Source organism: Tiliqua scincoides, chromosome 4 (genome assembly GCF_035046505.1).
Source record: "Tiliqua scincoides isolate rTilSci1 chromosome 4, rTilSci1.hap2, whole genome shotgun sequence".
In the NCBI taxonomy this organism is placed as follows: Eukaryota; Metazoa; Chordata; class Lepidosauria; order Squamata; family Scincidae; genus Tiliqua; species Tiliqua scincoides.
In genome coordinates this window covers 105779860-105799657 of record NC_089824.1, presented here as the reverse complement: position 1 = coordinate 105799657, position 19798 = coordinate 105779860, and the positions used below count along the sequence as shown (strand labels likewise).

The 19798-nt window shown below is 45.2% G+C and overlaps 1 protein-coding gene across 1 annotated transcript; it reads left to right on the top strand.

Annotated features, from left to right (window-relative positions):
* Positions 1 to 4231: 4231 nt before the first annotated feature.
* LOC136649256 (START domain-containing protein 10-like) lies at positions 4232 to 19514 on the top strand. Its single transcript, XM_066625735.1, has 6 exons — positions 4232 to 4396; positions 13611 to 13758; positions 14728 to 14831; positions 15458 to 15575; positions 17422 to 17474; positions 19302 to 19514. Exons 1-6 carry the CDS (start codon positions 4232 to 4234, stop codon positions 19512 to 19514), a joined length of 801 nt encoding a protein of 266 aa, XP_066481832.1.
* Positions 19515 to 19798: the final 284 nt, after the last annotated feature.

Sequence of the window (19798 nt, the reverse complement as noted above, 5' to 3'; positions counted from 1 at the left end):
CTTGAATAAATGCATACATTTTCTATTACAAAAATCTTAACAGTTTTTGTGAAGAGTCGCTGCTACTGAGGATGAGAGAACAGAAATTAACAAGCTTTCTAACTTTAAAAAAAGAAAAAAATCAGCACATCTGCACATGTCAGCACAACACAAGGCTTCTGTATGCAATCCATGCTGAATTTTGATTGGGAGGGACGGTGGGAACCACTGAACTAGATTGACCTTTGACCTGGAATGCAAAAAATGTGATCTTGGACCAGTCACTCTCTCTCAGCCTCACCAACCTCACAGGATCATTGTGAAGACAGAAGGTGGAAAGGAACCATGTGCATCACCCTGAGCTCCTTGGAGAAAAGGTAGTATAAAAATGTGAGAAATATCAAAATAAATAAAATATTGCCGTCCTTGATTAGTTCCTAGTTCCTCCTCAGTTCCTTGGCTTTGCTCCTGCATGCATCCAGGTCCCTGTAGTAGCCCATGTCTTTGAGCATCTCCAAAATGTAGTGGAACTGCTCCACATTTCTGCAATTTTTTATCAGAGCCGCCTGGACAGTCTTTTCCTGCCAAATATCAAGAAAGGCTCTCAACTCGCTCTATGAAGGATTTCTCACAAGGTGAGGAAGTCCCCCACTGTTGAGAGAAGAGGCTTGAGTGCCAAGAATATCACTTCCCTCCATCATGGACTGATGCAATCTAAAGATTCTCAAAAGTATGGTTCAAGCTATCTCTGCTGTTGTGTTTTTTTCTCCTGCGTCCCACAACTGAGGGGGAGGAGATACTGTCTTTTAGAGCTAAAGTCAAGGAGGAGGGGAGCTGTGGCAAAGAAGAGCTTCCCCACAGGGCCAACTTAGGATGCTTGTTCATCTCCCAAACTTACTGATGTCAAAAGCAGTGGGGAAAGGGTCAAAAATCCCATATGAAGGACTTTAAACTCACAGATTTTTGTTGGCAACCTTCAGTCTCAAAAGACTATGGTATCGCGCTCTGAATGGTGGTTCTGGAACAGCGTCTAGTGTGGCTGAAAAGGCCAATTCGGGAGTGACAATCCCTTCCACACTGGGACCAAGTGCAGTCTGTCCCTGGTCCGTCTCCCTCACATATTAAGAAGTGGAAAAGGGGTACTTGGATATTCCATCACAAAATAATGCATTATGATGTCATCATACTGTTCCTGCAGTACAAAGAATTGCCAAAAGGCACTTGGTATGCATTTATACACACATGCATGCATGCGTGCACACACAATCTTTTGATAGCCAGCCCCCCACCCCCCAAAAATTGCAGTCCTTTAGGTAAGTGGGAGAATGGGGGCTCTGTTTTCTTCCAGCTACTGTGTGGGAGTCACACACACAATCTCCCTGCATCTCCCCTGCTGCCTTTCATGATCAATCTGCTATCACCCTGAAGATACCCCCCCCCCCAAATCTTCCCCTGACACAGCAGGCCTCATCCTTAAGAGCAAGTTGCTGTTCTTATTTGAGTGGAAAGTGAGAGATCTGAGGGAAAGGAGAGACTACGTAAGGCATGTGGTCTAGTATGCGGATAGTCTCCCGATACTGAAGAATGAAAACCCTGGCTTGGGGGACCACAAAGATGGAGGGGGAGAGGGAAGTGGTGGAGCCCCTTTCAGAACAAAGGTTGTTCCTGTTTCTTTTCAAATACCTCACTGAGTGAGTCCAGGCACCCAGACCCAGGTTCAGAAAGGGGGCCCAGGAGTCAAAGGAGGGACTGGACATAAATGACCTGGAGACAGGGTTGAGCAGTGAAGTGGCTAAGTTTGCAGACGACACCAAACTTTTCCGAGTGGTGAAGACCAGAAGTGATTGTGAGGAGCTCCAGAAGGATCTCTCCAGACTGGCAGAATGGGCAGCAAAATGGCAGATGCGCTTCAATGTCAGTAAGTGTAAAGTCATGCACATTGGGGCAAAAAATCAAAACTTTAGATATAGGCTGATGGGTTCTGAGCTGTCTGTGACAGATCAGGAGAGAGATCTTGGGGTGGTGGTGGACAGGTCGATGAAAGTGTCGACCCAATGTGCGGCGGCAGTGAAGAAGGCCAATTCTATGCTTGGGATAATTAGGAAGGGTATTGAGAACAAAACGGCTAGTATTATAATGCCATTGTACAAATCTATGGTAAGGCCACACCTGGAGTATTGTGTCCAGTTCTGGTCGCCGCATCTCAAAAAAGACATAGTGGAAATGGAAAAGGTGCAAAAGAGAGTGACTAAGATGATTACGGGGCTGGGGCACCTTCCTTATGAGGAAAGGCTACGGCGTTTGGGCCTCTTCAGCCTAGAAAAGAGACGCCTGAGGGGGGACATGATTGAGACATACAAAATTATGCAGGGGATGGACAGAGTGGATAGGGAGATGCTCTTTACACTCTCACATAATACCAGAACCAGGGGACAGCCACTAAAATTGAGTGTTGGGCGGGTTAGGACAGACAAAAGAAAATATTTCTTTACTCAGCGTGTGGTCGGTCTGGAACTCCTTGCCACAGGATGTGGTGCTGGCGTTTAGCCTAGACGCCTTTAAAAGGGGATTAGACAAGTTTCTGGAGGAAAAATCCATTATGGGGTACAAGCCATGATGTGTATGCCCAACCTCCTGATTTTAGAAATGGGTTATGTCAGAATGGCAGATGCAAGGGAGGGCACCAGGATGAGGTCTCTTGTTATCTGGTGTGCTCCCTGGGGCATTTGGTGGGCCACTGTGAGATACAGGAAGCTGGACTAGATGGGCCTATGGCCTGATCCAGTGGGGCTGTTCTTATGTTCTTATGAGGGGGCCCAGAAAGTTCCTGGGATCTTACATTTTCCTATCTCACCCAACTCACTGCCTGCCTTGAAGCTGGGGACACAACCATGGGCATGCAGTGACAATCAGGTCCAGGAATGCATCCATGACCCTCCTTAACACAGTGCCAAATCTGGAAGGAAACTGGCCTGCTACAGTAGCTCTTTGGCTTGTGGATCCAATAACCATGAAGGAGTGCATAGAATCTCAGGGATGCAGCTGCGGGGCCACAGCTGCTCCAGAAGTATGTTTTGGTACACAAAGGGCACTGTCCATTCTAGTGAAAGCCTAAGTACAATGATGCTAATTTTTTGCAATGAATTTTCTATATTTCAAAGATTTTAGAGAGGAGTTTGTTTGGTTTTTCATATTACTTTATCTAGCTGCCAATGCTGCATGGTCAGGTAGACCTGGGCTCTGCATCAGGAAGCCTAGCAGACCTAGGCTCCAAAGACTATTCTGGCGATCAGTACCATCCCCCTGCCCTATTTTGCCCCCTGTTCTGCCTATCCCCATTGCCCCTCCCCCATTAGGAAGGGGCCCAAAAGAAACTTTGTACCCCCTGATAAAATTCCTCTCAGAAGCCCTGCCTCTCAGTCTATCTGTGAGTCAATCTAGAATGTGGAATTTCAATTTTATTTCCCAGCCCCAGGATATAAGGGCAAGAGAAAGCCTGAGGCAAGACCCACAGGCCAGTCATTGTAGCGAATCCCAGTTCCACACTCCAGAATTGCCCCCATCTCTGACACACCACAACTCTTGCAGAGGACAATGCCTGGACTTCACGCTACATTAACAACAAGGAACATTATATTAGCCATTATAGGAATTGGCCTGGTGACAGCTGCTGCTACTGTTGTTGGCAAATGCCCAGCTGGTTCTGTAACTCAGTGCTGCAAAGTCAGAGGCAGGTTAAGAGAAGCAGAAATGAGAAAAGGAATAGAAGACGCTTGGGAGGGAGCGCTGGGGACAGCTCTAGGGCAGAAAACTGAGCCACCTTTGTGTGTATGTGTGTCTGTTATCTGCTCTACAATAGAGGATTACCAGGGAGAACAAGATACCCATTGGCAGGACTGAGAAGACATCTGAGCTCCCAGCAACAGCAAAACTACTGCAGGAAAAGAGCCTCTATGCACTGCATAGCATCATCTGTGACGGCAAGAACAGCATAGCAGCCAAGGTTCCTTCTCTCCCAGGATCAGGGCTGGGGGAAGGGGGCAGGGGGTAGCTCCTGCTGGGATGGGAGGGGGAGGAATGGGGAAGAGATAGGGGAGTGAGGTGGACTCTTCTGACAAGAACAGGGCAGAGGTGAGCCCCGGGGAAAGTGTTCAAACAGCTAGCCAAGTGCCTCCCTGCCTGCGCTTGCATTGGCACAGCTCCTGTCTTCAGGTGGCCTAGTGACTGGGTAGTCCCAGGGAAAGCTGCACCTATGTCGAGGGGAGGGGAGATGGTGTACATCCCTGATGACTCAGACTTCAACACTTTCCGAGACCAGTGCGAAGGCCAGGAAGGCTGGAACAGCCAGTATAACAAGGGAGGAGTGACTGTGTGGAGCCAGGCCCAGGAAGAGAACAAGACTGTCCAAAAAATCAAGGTAAGGGACCCTGCCAGAATACATGCAGACAGCCAAGCTTAGAGAGTCATGGATGCTATCCTACCGCCGCCCTCCTACCCACACCTCATTCTTTTTGCACAAGTACCTCTTTTTCCAGTTTGCATCAACTGCTCCTTGTCCCCACGGTGCTGGCCTGGGAGGCGGACATTTGCTGGTCACAATTGGCTTGGCTCTCTTCTGAGCTTTGCTGCACTCACTTCTGAGGTTCTTACTCCATCCACGCTGGAGAATGTGCAGTGCTGCAGCTAGAGGTTCAAGAGCTAGAGGTTCAGGCTGTGAAATCCTGATTAGAAAAAGTCCCTTTCTTTTTACACCTGTGCTATTTTAGCACATTTTAAAGATTAATCTCCCTGTTTGGTTCTTAAAAAACACAAACTGTGTACTTCTTTGAACACAAATTGAAAGAGATAAATGAAGCCACAGACATTCACTCTGCATTCACTCACACAGATTCACTCTGTGTTTAAGTGGCTTGTTCCAGACTAATGGGAATGGAATGCTTTATGAGAACATATTCTATAGTAGGGACTTCTAAACCCAAGCTTTGGCCTTCAAGAACAGGCTAATTGAAAGGCAGGTTCTTTTGGCGCAGCCATTTTCTATTTCCAAATATAGAACTAGGGGGCACCCCATTTTCTTCTACTCACTACTCAGCAGCTATCAGTTCCCATTTTAAAAGACAAGGGCCCAAGGTAAGGAAGCCTTACCTTGTACCTTACCTTACCAGTATACAGGAGGATAATGGAAGAGTTCTTAATTAACCCTTGAAATCCCTGAATAGGGCACTCAACACCAAAAAGGTACTCCTATATCTTTAAATACTGCTAAGAGAATTTAGTCACTTTTGCACTTTCAAGAGTTGGGTAGCATAGGGAATGTAGCTGGTGCAGCTTTTCACACTTTGGAAGTCAAGCTAAGGTACATGTGCACTGCTGTCCTCCTTTGCATTTGATCATGGAAGCATGAATTGCAACTGGGATGGAAGGTGAATTGTTGTGTGCTGATGCATCTTCCTAATACCCGACACGCTATATTCTGAGATTTTCCCAGAATTCTCTGAAATTGAGGCACAGTGCACTGTCTCCAGGCGAGGACCTGGTAGCCACAGCAATTGCTTTAAGTACTATAGGCTATGGAGAAGCTGCAGAAAAAACAGGGCTCTGATCATAAATGCATTCCCTTGAAAACCACAGTTAACATCTGTTAAAGTTGCAGTGCTGTAGCAACTAGCAACCCAATGAGTGCAAAGGGCAATTTTGATGTAATAATAATAACAACAACAACAACTAGGTATTTATATACCGCCTTTCTGGTCATCGGATTACTCCTCTGACTTTATTCAAGGCGGTTTACATAGGCAGGCATTTCTAAATCCCTCAAGGGGATTTTTGCAATCATAGAGGTCCTCTCTTTCAAGAACCAACAACATTTCAGAATGGATCTTCCTGGTTTGGTCTCACTTCTGGCCTCCAGTTCTCCCACGCAGGCTGGCAAGCAGCTCCTTCTCTCACATGGAGGGCAGCCAAGACACTTCTTGCTCACACCAAGAACAGGTGGAATCACTCAGCTGGGCTTGTCAGCTGCTTCAAGTTCTCACCATTCTCAGCCGTTCAGGGAGCTGCTGGTGTCCTCAAACTGGTGACCTTCTGATGTTATCTTCAGGCTAACGGAGGCTTTACCCTCTAGACCAGACCTCCTGCCCTCATGTACTACCTCATGTAGTTCTTCTGCATGAGAGATGAACAGCAAGGACTTCCTACATACAACTGTGATTCTGGAAAACCCAAATTCTATGCATGGTGTGTCTGGACTCTGTAAAAGGCGGAGGAGTGGAGCAGTAGCATCGCTAGGGGTGTGTGGGCCATACTGGGTGATGCACACTGGGGAGGTGACACTACTATTGGCCAAAAAATTTTAAATCTTGGTATTTTCAAATAATATCATCATGTTACATATCATTCGATGCATAATTCCATGCAGAATGCAACAAAAAACTGTGTCAAAATATCTCTAGTCTATGAAAGGTTTTAGCCCAAAATCCAGAGGACGGAGCAATGGTGTTTCACCTCGCCCACTGCTTGGAGCATTGCCTCGCCCACTGCATGGAAGGCTGTCTATCATGGAGGTGACGCACTGGCTTCCCACACTAGATGACGCCAACCATAGTGATGCCACTGGAGTGGAGATTGAACAGTCTCAATCTTGCCACAGGAACTCCTTGCTACAGGAAGTGGTGATGGCATCTCGCCTAGATGCCTTTAAGAGGGGATTGGACAAATTTCTGGAGGAAAAGTCCATCACGGGTTACAAGTCATGACAGGTATGTGCAACCTCCTGATTTTAGGAGTGGGTTACATCAGATTGCCAGATGCAGGGGAGGACACCGGGACGTAGATTGTTGTCTTATGTGCTCCCTGGAGCATTTGGTGGGCCACTGTGAGATACAGGAAGCTGGACTAGATGGGCCTTTGGCCTGATCCAGCAAGGCTCTTCTTATGTTCTTATGTTAGTAGCAACTGAAGAAATAGAGCAGCATAAGTCTTTCCAGCAAACAGTATTATATTCTGTAGTTACAGAGACAAGGTTTGCTAGATACTCCTTTTGAGGGGGTATATTACCCATTTTAATTTACTCTCCCTTGCACCGGAATACAGTATAATGCAAATGACCCACAGCCAGTCTGCAATTCTGAAATGTCTATTTCTGCTATTTCTGAAATTTAGAGTTGACTATTCAGTAAAGTGTCACTCAGAAAGCAGAGCATTTGTGAAACAACAGAATCTGAGGTTGTCACAGTACTTGGAAAGATTATGATAATGATTTGCACAGTCAACAGTTCTGTCTTTCACCCTCTCTCTATTCCAGGTTTCTCTTTTAGCCGTACTATTGACTGAAGTAGACAGTAGCTGACTTTTCACTCATTGATTAATTATAGATTGATGATGTGACCCGAATCCTGCCTTGTCTTGTGGACAAAAAATAATGCTATTATCAGTATAGTACAGTAGCCATTCTCTATGGGAGCCATATGGCCCCCAGAGGTACCCTGGCACATTTGAGGTGGGCCACAGACTGAAAACTGGAAATTATAAATGATTTTATTTTATCTCTTTGTGTTGTATTCTTGTTTGACGGGGGATCCTCCTGGAACCTGAGAGGCGCTCTGTAAAAAGTTTGAGAATGGCTGCAGTACAGTAGTGGACAGCAGTGTTTTTCAACTTGTGGGTTGTGACCCCAGTGGGGTCACAGAGCTTTTCTCGGGGGGTTGTGGCAACCTTTCAAAGACTGTCAAGAGAGGGCTTGGATCCAAACCAATAATGGAATTGCCTTATCAAAACGGAGTTCTTGATATAATCCTGCACAGCCTCTATTTGCTGTCTGGCCCTGCAGCTCCTAAAGCCAGCTACCTCACAAAGTTGTTGTGAGGATACACGAGGGTGGGGGACAATGGGTCAGGCAGGCAGAGGTGGGTTAGCTCTCGGGAGGGGGTGAGATCAGCGGTGGGTCCCCAGTCTCATACTTTATTTATTTTTGGGAGGTCGTGGCATGAAAAAGGTTGATGACCATTGCTGCACAGTGTAGCTACCAGCGAGCTCCTGTTTGCTTCCTCATAGCCAGGTGCCCAAATGCAAACTAGGTATAGCAGTGCCCTTTGCTGGGACAGTTTCTGCTGACAATCAAGTATACAAGCAGCTGTACAGAACTCCCCTCCAGACAAAATGAAAGATTAGGGGCACAGTCCTACGCATATCTATTCAGAAGTAAGTCCCATTGCGTTCAATGGGGTTTACTCCCAAGAAAGTGTGTATAGGATTGCAACCTAGGTCATTCTTCTGGTTTTAAGAACATAAGAACATAAGAACAGCCCCACTGGATCAGGCCATAGGCCCATCTAGTCCAGCTTCCTGTATCTCACAGCGGCCCACCAAATGCCCCAGGGAGCACACCAGATAAACATGTTTTCATGTGACCAAACTTATTTTCAGTGTGTGATGTTGTACCAGCTGAAACCAATCTTGTTGATCATTCTGTAAACCCCCTCCTCTTTACAGGGAATATAAAAAGAAGGGACAAAGTGCATAACTTAGGTCCCTTTTTCAGCAATAAAGAAGGTTGTGGAGAATATTTTGCAACTCTCTCCCCATTGTTACTATCAGTGCTCTTAAAAACACAAGAAAACACTTCATGTGCAGGTAGCCTGTGTTGTGGCCAATGGCACAGCTATGTGATTCAGCAGGGAAAGGAGGAAGGAGGCATGGATGAAAGGGGCAACAACAGGATTTATTTGAGTGGTTTCAAAAAGGAGTCAAAAATAGTGCCTAGCTGAACATCATCACTCATTCCTGTGGCAAGTCAGGGGAAAAATGATTTCTAACCATCCATTCATAACTCAGAGGATGTCCTTAGAAGGGCAAAGAGGGCAGAGCAAGGAGGGGGAAAGAATGGGAGAAAGAGATGGAGATCTCCCACAGAAATGCGGTTTCCCAGAAAGACCCGGGGTCAAGGAAGTGAGGGTTCTGGGATGCAGGGAAGGAAGAAAAAGGGAGGATGTTGGGGGAGATTAGTGGATATGAATGGAAGAAATGCTCCCATGGTTCAGATCATAGTGAATGGTGAAGGCTAGAGAATGTAGCCTGAATCTAAGCCTACAGGCAAGGGGTGAGCCTATTGGTAGGCTGTAAAATCACTTCACCAGCTTGCAGCAGGGGAGCTAGTCTTTTAAACATTCTTAGCCAACACTGCAGCTGCTTGAAAGGAGTGCACCTAGGACATTTCAGCAGTTTGAATAGCTAGAGCGAAGGGCAGTTCGTTCAATGGAGGCCTGAGTTGATCTCAGACATCCCCTAAAACATTGGAAAATGGACTGAATTAACTCACTCACAAGTGCACAGAGGAAGAACAAGTGCCACAAATACTGTGTTATCAGTTCGACTGCACATGATACAGAAGCAAGGAAAGGTAGAGGGGAGTTAGTAGGTTTTTGGCTATGCCTGGGCCCAAGGTTACCATTTCTGCATGGAATGACTGTGCTGTATTACAAGAGGCCATGGGGCAAGAGAGCCAAGACCAGTAAAATCTATTGTAAAGCAGGATCTTATAGACAGAAAGAGAACTAATGAAGTAATCCCAAGCATGCAATCAGGCAGTAGCCTTAATCTCAGGGAGAAGCAAGTCAAGGGAGCCACACTGCTTTCCTGGAAGGTAGGGGTGCTTAGATAGGCAGCCCACAAAGGTTAGCTGAGCAGCCTGTACTGGCTCCATGGCTCTGGTTGCACCCAGGGAGATAGAAGAGAGAAGGGTTGGAAAGGAAAGCGGGAGTGGGGTGTTACTGATCGCAGGTGCCAGCTGGCATGGTGGTCCTTGGATGGCATCTGCAAAGGGGGTGACTTGATCCATCACCAGTTGGTTAACACTCCACAAACAGACCACAGAGTCTAGTGCTCAGGGTTTTGATTGATTTTTTCCCCCATAGAATCCTATGGGAACCTTTGTGGGGTGAACTAATGAAGGGGTCCTGTTTTGCTAGTTGACAGTCCCTGCTGGGTTCTGCCTTTCTCTTTTACACCCATTTGAGGGTGCAGTGGTAGATGACTTGTAAACAAGACTCCTTGATTGAATTTGGGTCATGGAGTTGACAAGAACTGTTGGAGTCAGGGATCCTTTTTTTTTTTTTTTTAAACTGGTTTTTCCCAAAGTAAGAAGCACTTAGGTGGTAGATGTTGCCACAAGATGAAAATCCGCTGTTTTGGCAGAATAATTGAATTTGGAGCTGGCCAGTTCTGTTTGGAGCAGACAGAGCTCAATTAGATCAATTAAAGGTGATTATTCAGTTCATTAAAAGCGTGGCCTGTGGATCTGAGGCCTCTTCCCACCAGTCTGTGCAAACCAAGTTGAACCAAGTTGAAACCCCATCCAGTGATTAAGGTTGCAATCCTATGCACACATCCATAAGAGTAAGCCCCATTGAACACAGTGGGACTTACTTTTGTGTAGACATGCATAGGATTGGGCTATATGTCAGTGATGCCGCATCCACCTCTGCAAGTCATCAGCTGATGTTGCAGTAAATCAGGTAATAATATGCATGTACACCTTTTAAGGTGATATCCTCTTCTATTTAGCAGAGGGAGAATAGTCTCCTTCACTCAGACATGGCATCTTTTCCAGTGTCTGTAGCTGGCGTCTCCTCTGTATTTTTGTTTTTTGAAGACTGTGAGACATTTGGGGACAGGAAACCATTTACTGATTTATTTTACTGTGTAAAGCAATGTGTGAACTACTCTTGTTGAAAAGTGGTATATAAATATAGTGATGATGATGATGATGATGTGTGAGCCACCCTTGCTGTCCTATGATCTCAGAAGCCCCGGGAAACCTCTGACTTTGCAGTCTAATTAGTACAGAAATAAAAGTCCACAACCAAGATGAGATAATCGTGTGGTAAACAATCAGTAGAATTAGCTTGCATGATTGGCTTAATTGCTGTTTGTATAATGATTACAATAATTACAGCAGGCTTGTATATAACACCAGTGGTTGTATCCAAGGAACAATTAATCATTTATAGCAGCTGTGTCTCAAGGAATGTCTGCTGGTCAGTAAAAACGGGCTATCGATGAGTGGGCAGTGTGTTAAGAAAACAACAAAGAGTCCTGTGGCACTTTACATACTGACAAATTTATTGTGGCATAAGCACATGCCACAAGGAGTCTGTAAGATGCCACAAGATTTGCTGTTGCTGCAACTTCAAGAATTTGTCACTAAGAAAACAGTAGGAGACCTGGCTTCATAGCTGACATGGCAGCATCTGAAAGATTCTTCTCTCTCTCTCTCTCTCTCTCTCTCTCTCTCTCTCTCTCTCTCTCTCTCTGGATTTGGGATAGAGCAAATAATATGTTATAGGAACTGAATCGAGGCACATGATCTCCAAAGAGAGAGAGAGAGCGCGCATGCAGAGTTGTTGATCAAAGGATATGTGCTCTTCCATATGTGAATGGTATGATGAAAACAAGTATAAAAAAGGAGATGACAATACAAGAAAGGAATAGCTCTAATTACTTGGCATCTGCCGAGCACTTCATTAAAAATGCAAAGTGGCTAATGAGCAAGAGATACCATCTTCCTAATCCTAGCCTAGTGCTACCATTGAGCTGCACAGAGATGAAATGTGGATGGATTGGTGTTCATCCATAATGCAGCAAGTCTCTGAAGGACTCAATCCCGGGACTGCTCTAGTTACAAGTTTCATGCCTTTGGCTACTAGCAATCTCACACAATACTTAGCTAATCTTATCCAAATCCAATCTCTGGTCTAGGACAGAAACCCCACCCTCCTGCAGATTTCTGAAAGAGGTGAAATAGGTCTTTCAATAACAGGTGTCTGATGGGCAGGCCAATCCACAGCGTGATAGCACTGTTGGGGTGAGTGCATGTACTGTCACAAATGTACCATAAAGCATGTTGTGGCATGTGGACTATCATGACACCAGTGGGACGGCATGCACTGGCCTACCAGTACCTCCAGAGGACCAGCATGCGCCGGAGCAGGTAAGCTCCGTGCTGGCTGATGGAATGGTGGGGGGAGGGCGGAACAAGGGTGGGATGTAAGAGCAGGGGGAGGCAGGGATAAGGGTAGATCAGACCCAGGAGGGAGGTAGGATGGGTGGTGCTGGTGCACATTGTATCCTGCCCCCCTTCCTGAGTGAGATCCACTGACATGGGTTTACTCAGACTGGCACCAGCAAATTCACAGGTGCAGGTCTGAGTAGACCCATTGCCATGACTGGGGCTTTCCCTGGGGTAAGGGGGGAAATCTCCCCTTGCCTTTCCAGTCTGCAAAATTCCCCCTCAGGATGCAGCACAAACCTCACTGGCACTGCTGCATTGGTGCAGGGTTGGGCTGCAAGATTTGTTTAACCCTCTAATCCACATCCCTACTGAAACTAAACCTAAGTTCATGTAACTGAACTGAATGCATAATCTTTCCCTATTTACCTTTGTTCCCATCTTCTTTCCCTTCTTGTTGTTCTGTAAAGTTCCACAAATGTGGATGGAATAGTAATTACCAGTGTAAGCCCAAGTTTACTACCAAGTGTACATTTGATTAAGAGGCTTCACCAGATGTTTGACGAATGTACACCGTGTTGTGTGTGTGTGTGTGTGTGTGTGTGTACACTTATAACAGCTTAGTTGTATATGCTAAAATGTAGGGCACCATCCACCCCAGAGTTAGGCACACTTAGGATCAACCTATATGATACATATAGATGCACAGAATGATAGCCCCATATAGCCCATTGTGATCGGGAAGTGTCTTCTGAAGGGGACAACTGAAAATGAAGAGCTGGCCAGGGAAGGAGATACTTAACCCCTTAACCCAGTGGATTCTTCTTCCCACATAAAAGCTGGATTTGTTTTTCATATTCTAGCACTAGGATCTCTGAAGCACTGCTCTTTCTTTTCTTTTCCACCCTCCTTCCAGCACACTCAGGCTGTGTTCTTTTTTCACATTCTAGCACGCTCATCATGTTAGCAATCTGAATTGTGAGCTCAAAGCTATTAAACATGGCCACCTCAGTGCATTTGATTTCTACTGACAGAAACATGGCGGCCTCCATACATTATGGTAACAACTTGGCGGCCTCCATTATTTGATTTCAATGACTCCTCTACGACTGGGCGCCATTTTGTCGTTTTTTAAATGAGCCGTGCCTGAAGCATGCTATAGGCATGCTGAAACATCACTTCCTCCTATTTTCTTTTAGAAAAATGAACGCAGCCAGTGTTCGTTTGCTAGCATTTAAAAGGGGGGCAAGGAAGTGGATGCTGGTCTGTGTGGAGGAAGAAAGAACAGAAGGAAGCAAGACTTAAGAATTGCACTCTGAGTAAGCAAAGAGCACACATTACCTGAGAAAAGGGAAAACACCTTGTCCCTGTATCACTTTGTATCTAGCCTTAGTGTCCTCCGCTGGTACAGGTGTAATGATATAGCATTGCTGCATATTTTGACAGAAAAAAATTACTCATTAGGGAGAAGGGTTCTAGCTTGCTTATAGGAACTTCCCTCTCCCCTGCCCAGCCTACGTTCCATCCCTTGAAAAAAATGTTTTGCCTCAATGTCTGATTCCTGATGACATAATGTTCACTAACTGCATCTTCAATGCATGGCTGCCCTGATTCTCCTGCCCCACAGATGCAGATCACCTGCAGAGATGTGTCTCCAGAGACGCTCTATGATGTGCTACATGACACCCTCTACCGCAAGAAGTGGGACTCCAACATGATAGAGACCTACGACATTGGGCGCCTGACTGTCAATGCAGATGTTGGATATTATTCCTGTGAGCAATCGTTGCATTTGTGCCTCACAACAGGGAACTCCTGACTGCTTACATGCTTGCTCAGTAGAAAACACCATGTACACACAGACACTTCTCAAGAACTATCTTCATGTTGGGTTGGGGGGATTCTGTTTCTTGGAAAACTCTTACTGTTTCTCAGCCATAATAATTAAAACCCTGGTCCCCCTGCATTTTGTATCCCCAAAAATTCTACATCAAGTGTTCTCTAAGCAGAAAATTTTACACTCAGTCTGTATAATGCTCATTAGATGTTCAAGTGACTAGTCACATCCATCTGAATGCAAATATGGCATTAGTTTTTTTGTAGAATGTTATTTTGTAAACCACTTTTTGAAAATGTATTTTTAAATAATATATAAATTAGAATATTTAAATTAAAAAAATGTGAATGTGACATTTTGAACAGGCACAGCAAGATATATAGGAAGTAATACCACCTACATTTATATGCTCCCTGGTGTAGGACTAAATGAAAGCCTTGTTACTCAGTGTTGAGCAATGAGAGAACGTAGGAGCTGGGAACTGACACTGCTGTTACTTTTTCGAACCTTAGTATTTATGCAGCAGTTTTCTCAAATGCTTGTGACCCTTCCAGTTGCTAAATTTTTATACCTGAGCAACTTGAAGCGGGCTAAGCTGTTGGTCCTAAGCAACTTGGAGTAACTTTGCAAGTAAATTATTTTTATTTTTATTTTTAAAATATATTGGACTGTCTGGAGATATTATCTGTAAAACTCTATGCCTAATAAAGGTTTGTTGAGTTGGGTTTTCTCAAATGCTTAAAGCATTCACAGATCACTAGTCCTTACCCTAGAATGCTTTAAAAGCAGGGCCATAGGATTTGCCTCATGGCAGATGAGGGGGTGGAACACGGAAGGAGTTGATACATTATTTCTTCCAGGAGTTTTTAACATGTTCTTGCTGACCTGCTCTTTTTTGCTCTTGCAGGGAGGTGCCCAAGTCCTCTGAAGAACAGGGACTTTGTCACCTTGCGCTCCTGGCTGCCACTTGGTAACGACTATATGATCATCAACTACAGTGTCAAACATCCGGTGGGCCATACGTTCTTTGCTCCTAGCACCTGATCCTTGGCTGCTTAGCAGCCCTGCTACACAGTGGGGGGGGGGGGAGAGGAAGGATACTCACTGTCCCTGGTTTGGTAACTTGCTAGTAAAAGGGAACTATGAGGAAGGGGATGGAGGAATCTTGAAGCTCCTTTGGCCTCAATCAGAGGGATGGAATTCTTGTCACCCACTTCTTCCTCCTCCAAGGTCCCTCATAGCCCATGAAGAACTCCTTCCTCAGCCTCCTCCCTACAGCTTTCTTTGATCTTTTATATGTAGCTCTCCAGTCATTCCTCTTTCTTAGTTCAAGTTACAAGCAGGCCTTGATGCATGAGGAAGACTTGTTTTGTCAAGGGAATTGTTTCAGGCCACTGTTTGTTGCTTCTTCCACCATCACTCCCCTCCCGACTTGGCTCTTCAGCTTCTTCTTCCTCTCCCTGCTCTTTCTGTTCTGGGTTCCACTCCTGCGGGTACCCCCTGAATCCATACTGCATGATGAGCTGCTCCCATAAGGGCAGGTGGTTCAGTGCCTACAAGAGCTTCATTTTAAATGGGCACCCCCATAAGTGGCCACAGGTGTGAACTAGATTTTAGACTATGGGATCTCTCTGCAGAAGTATCCACCACGGAAGGAATTTGTGAGAGCCGTGTCCCTGCAGACAGGCTACCTGATCAAGGCAACTGGCAACAGTAGCTGTATCCTTTACTACCTCACCCAAGTGGACCCTCGAGGTGAGCATTCTCAAGTCAAGACAGTGATTGGGGAAAGGGGGAGTCTGTGACAGGGTAAAGGAGGGGGGAAAGGAGATGCCCAACTCTGTAATGAGTAAAAAGACTCATTTGTTACACTTTTATTCCATGCCTCTACTGCACAGCTTAGAGTGGTGTACCTAATTTTCTCTACCCTCAATTTTCCAACAACCTTCTGAGGTAGACCTGAGAAACTGGCTCAAGGTCACCCAATGAGTTTCATGGTTGAGTGGGCCAGGTCTCCCTAGCATGTCCAACATCTAGTACACACTGAAGAATAGGTCGTTTTACTCTTATCCATAGAAATGGGTAGAATATCCTATCCGTTATGCAGGATCTGTTAACAGTCAGCTGTTCACAGAATCAGTGGGGAAACGCAAATCTGCAGTTATTCCAGTAGCACATGTCAGTGGGAAATTGCATCTTGGTTCCCCGCATCCCTTCCCCAAGCAGGAAGTAATGCCATTTCCAAGGGCAGTGCTACTCAAATTTGGTTTCCTTTGGGGGTTTCTCAAAGAACCTAGGTGCCTCGTTCAGCACTGGGTTTGGAACAGGCTCCATACTTGCTAAAGACATGGCAGCAGCCATTAGTGTCCCTCCTTCATCCCAGAAGCTCCGGGTGCCACCCAGTAGCATAGCTAGAGGGGAAAACGATAAGTATTGTAGGCCACAAAATACGCCATGTAAACAGCCCCTCCTACTCACCTTTGGAGCCATTTCCAGGCAGCAACAACACTGTGCAGAAGATACTGTTTGGTTCAGTGAGCGCCAGTACGTTGCAGTCACTGCTCAAAATGGCTCTGATGGGGAGTGGGAGGAACCGCTTACACAGCATGTTGTAACCCCTGCAGTACTTACTGTTTCCCCCCCCCCCATACTACTGGTGCCACTCAGATCTTGCTTAGCAACTACTGAAGCTGATCCACATGGGTATGTTTATCTACTCCTATATTCCATTTTAACAGGATCATAAACTACAAACTTAGGAGGCTATTCAACTCACCCACCCCTTTTCCAGCCTGGCAAATCATCCTAGAGAATTCCAAAGCTTGCTTAAGATGTGTGTGTCTTTTTGGCTGGTTCTATTAAAGGCGTAATAAATGGAGGCTTTTGGATTCTTTTTTTTTTTTCCAAACAGACCAACACAGCTACTTGCAATTTGGAAGGTTTATGGTGTCTGTTTGGTTGATTTACAACCATATTTGGTTGATTTACAAATATACAGGCTGATGGAAACAAGCAGCACATACTCTCCTACAACTCAGCAACAAATCATATCAGATTCCTGGAGAGCTGCCCTGACAGCTCTTCCATTCTGTTTGTCCGCAAACCAAGTCCATGTGTGCTTCTCTCACAAAACTGCTTGTCTTGACCCAAGCTCCTTCCTTCCTGAATTCACTCACTCTGAAGAGAATAAAGACTGAGTAGTGTTTGATGGCTTTGTCACCTTCTAGAAAAATGTCCTAGGAGACTCCCAAAAAGGAAGCACTCGTAGACCCTTACCAATAACAGTAAGGGACCCAGCCATCCTTCATCCGTAATCACAAACATATAATACCATGTCCAGTAGAACAATCAGGTACAAAGTGGACTTTGGAAGTGGCCCTAGTTTGAAGCAAAGTGGCAAATTTGGGGCACCACTGTGGATAGCAGAGTGGGAGGCTGATCTGAGAACCCAATGGGGTACAAATGAGTCAATGTTTACAATGTCTTCCTATGCAAACTCCCATTTAAATGAAAGGACCTGTGCAAAAGCATAGTGGTTGCCATGCTACAGATGGTTGTGTGAACGAGCTCTTAGTAATGGATAAATCTGGTTTGCTTTTAGGCTCATTACCAAAGTGGGTGGTGAATAAAGCGTCGCAGTACGTGGCACCAAAGGTAAGTTGCACATGTGCGCTGTAGTAGCAAAATGGCTGCAACAGAGAAAGTTACAAAATATTGTTATCCGGGCCCTGAAGAAGAGCTTTGCTATGCACGATGAGGGACTATCAAAAGTGCTTAGCCTGAACATGGAGGAGTGGTGGTACTATTTACTTATTTTAGACATTTATAGCAGACCTTTCTATCATGAAATGATGCCCAGGGCAGTTTACTGTAAAAACAAAAAGTCATATAAAAAAAAAACATTTAAAACAAATAAGCAATAACACCACAGTGTGGCAGCAATTTAAAAAAGAGTATAAGAGAAATAGAGTGCAGTACTACAAATTAAAAGCTAGCTGAAATGAAACACCTCTTCAGCTTGCAGAAGATCTGCACACATGGGCCCAACCTTGCCTCTTTATGAGGAAGACCCCTGCAGCTTTTAGGCCAATTACTCCCAAAATGTTTGCCTAGGGCACACTAATATGACTCATGATAACTGCTAGATATGCCATGATCAATACGTATTTTATTGACCCATAGGACACTATCTGTCCTCTTAAGCAGCACCAGCATCATTGGGCAGCTATCAAAAGCTCCCAGAAGGCCCCACTACTAACCCTCAAGAGCACCTCTGTGCCCACAGCCTTTGTGTAGTGGTGCTGGTATTGAAGCAAGTTTCTCAAGTCCCACCCAGGTATAAGGACCAATTGTTGAAGGGGCCAGGGCTTGGAGCCAGTGCTGCTCTTGAGAGTCTGGGTATCAGCCTCTTCTGACAATAGGACATTCTGAGCCATCTCAATATCAGGAGTGAATGAATGATTCAATCACACCTGGCACAGAAATTCCCAAAGATTGCCCACTCTTATCTATTCTATGCCTGCATCAGTTCCTACCCTGGTTGCTTTTCCTTCCAACTGATTTTTCCTTCCAGAAAAATTTCAGTGTATTTCTATCCCACCTTTCTGGTTGAAAGCCCCTCATGGCAACATACAATAATAGTATAAAACAATTAAGCAGCAATTAAAAACAAAAAAAGTCAGTGGTAAAATCAGACATTGAAAGCTGGATAGCTCCAGAAGCCTTTTTTGACTGCCTGTTTCAAAGCTGCCCGGACGCCCATATTACAGATTTCTTCAGGAGAGAGTTCCAGAGGTACCACTTTAGAAAAGGCCCTATTCCTTGTAGATGCATCCAAACTGGGGTGAGTGGTGAGCCAAAGATCAGGATCTCCAAGGCTTAACCTAAAGCTTGGGAAGGCTCATGTGGGCAGAAGTGGTGCAGACGATGTAGGACTTCAAAGGTCAATATCACTACCTAGCATGGAGTCTAGAAGCAAACTGATAACCAGTGTAGCCGGTGAAAGATAGGCATTAGGTTGTCTTGCTGCTGGGTATCCATCAGTAACCAAAATATTCTCATTAACAATCTCACTCTCTAATGTAAATATTTATATTTCCAAAATGTAATGTAGACATAGTGCCTCTCAGCAATGAGGTGTTTGCAAAAGTGACAGGACCATTGTGGCCTCCTGTGTCTTGGTCAAATGCATCCTGGTAGTGGACATTTGTATCTGTTCTTTTTGCGTCCTGGACATTAGTGTCCCACTATATGTCTATTTATATTAGAGGCACATTTTTATTTTTAAGTTTGTTGCCCAGTTATAGTGGGATGCAAAAACAAACAAAAAACAAACAAATAAAAAAAACCAATGTGAATGTCCAGGGACACCAGAGACTGGGACACATTTGGCCAGGACACAATTGTCTAGGATGCAAATACCCTGCCATTAAGGAATCACTGTCTGAGATTAACGTGTACACTTTTTTCTTTTTCTGGCAGGCTATGAAGAAGATCTATAAGGCTGGGCTAAAGTACCCAGAGTGGAAAAGGAAGCATGACCCTGGTTTTAAGCCTTGGGTGTACCCAGAACAGAACACACTGCCTAGCATCACCCTAGCTGAGCTCTCCCTGCAGCATGCTGATTCACTGGAAAACATCGATGAGAGTGGCCTGACCGAAGACAGGATGCGTCTTAGCGATGATGAAGCCTGAGACCAGCCACTAACAGCTGGATGTGGAGCTCAATCCCCTCCTGTGGCCTGAACGCAAAACTTCCACCACCTGCAAAGTACAGCAACTCCTCATGGTGACTTTTCTCCAACTTGGTCAAAAAGCTCCATGCCTTCTACTAGCCTATGCACACACCATCACACACCCAGGGTGGCATATCATACTGTTGTTTCTCAGCAGCACATATCTGATCTGAGGGGTTATAGGTTGAGAGAAAATCTAATTATTTTCGGTATAAACCAGTGGTTCCCAAACTTTTTTGACTA

Coding starts and splice junctions, on each gene's coding strand:
- LOC136649256 (XM_066625735.1), top strand. CDS start 4,232: ATGTCGAGGGGAGGGGAGATGGTGTACATCCCTGATGACTCAGACTTC. Junction 13,759..14,727: donor AGATGTTGGATATTATTCCT/GTGAGCAATCGT, acceptor TTGCTCTTGCAG/GGAGGTGCCCAAGTCCTCTG. Junction 14,832..15,457: donor ACTACAGTGTCAAACATCCG/GTGGGCCATACG, acceptor ATCTCTCTGCAG/AAGTATCCACCACGGAAGGA.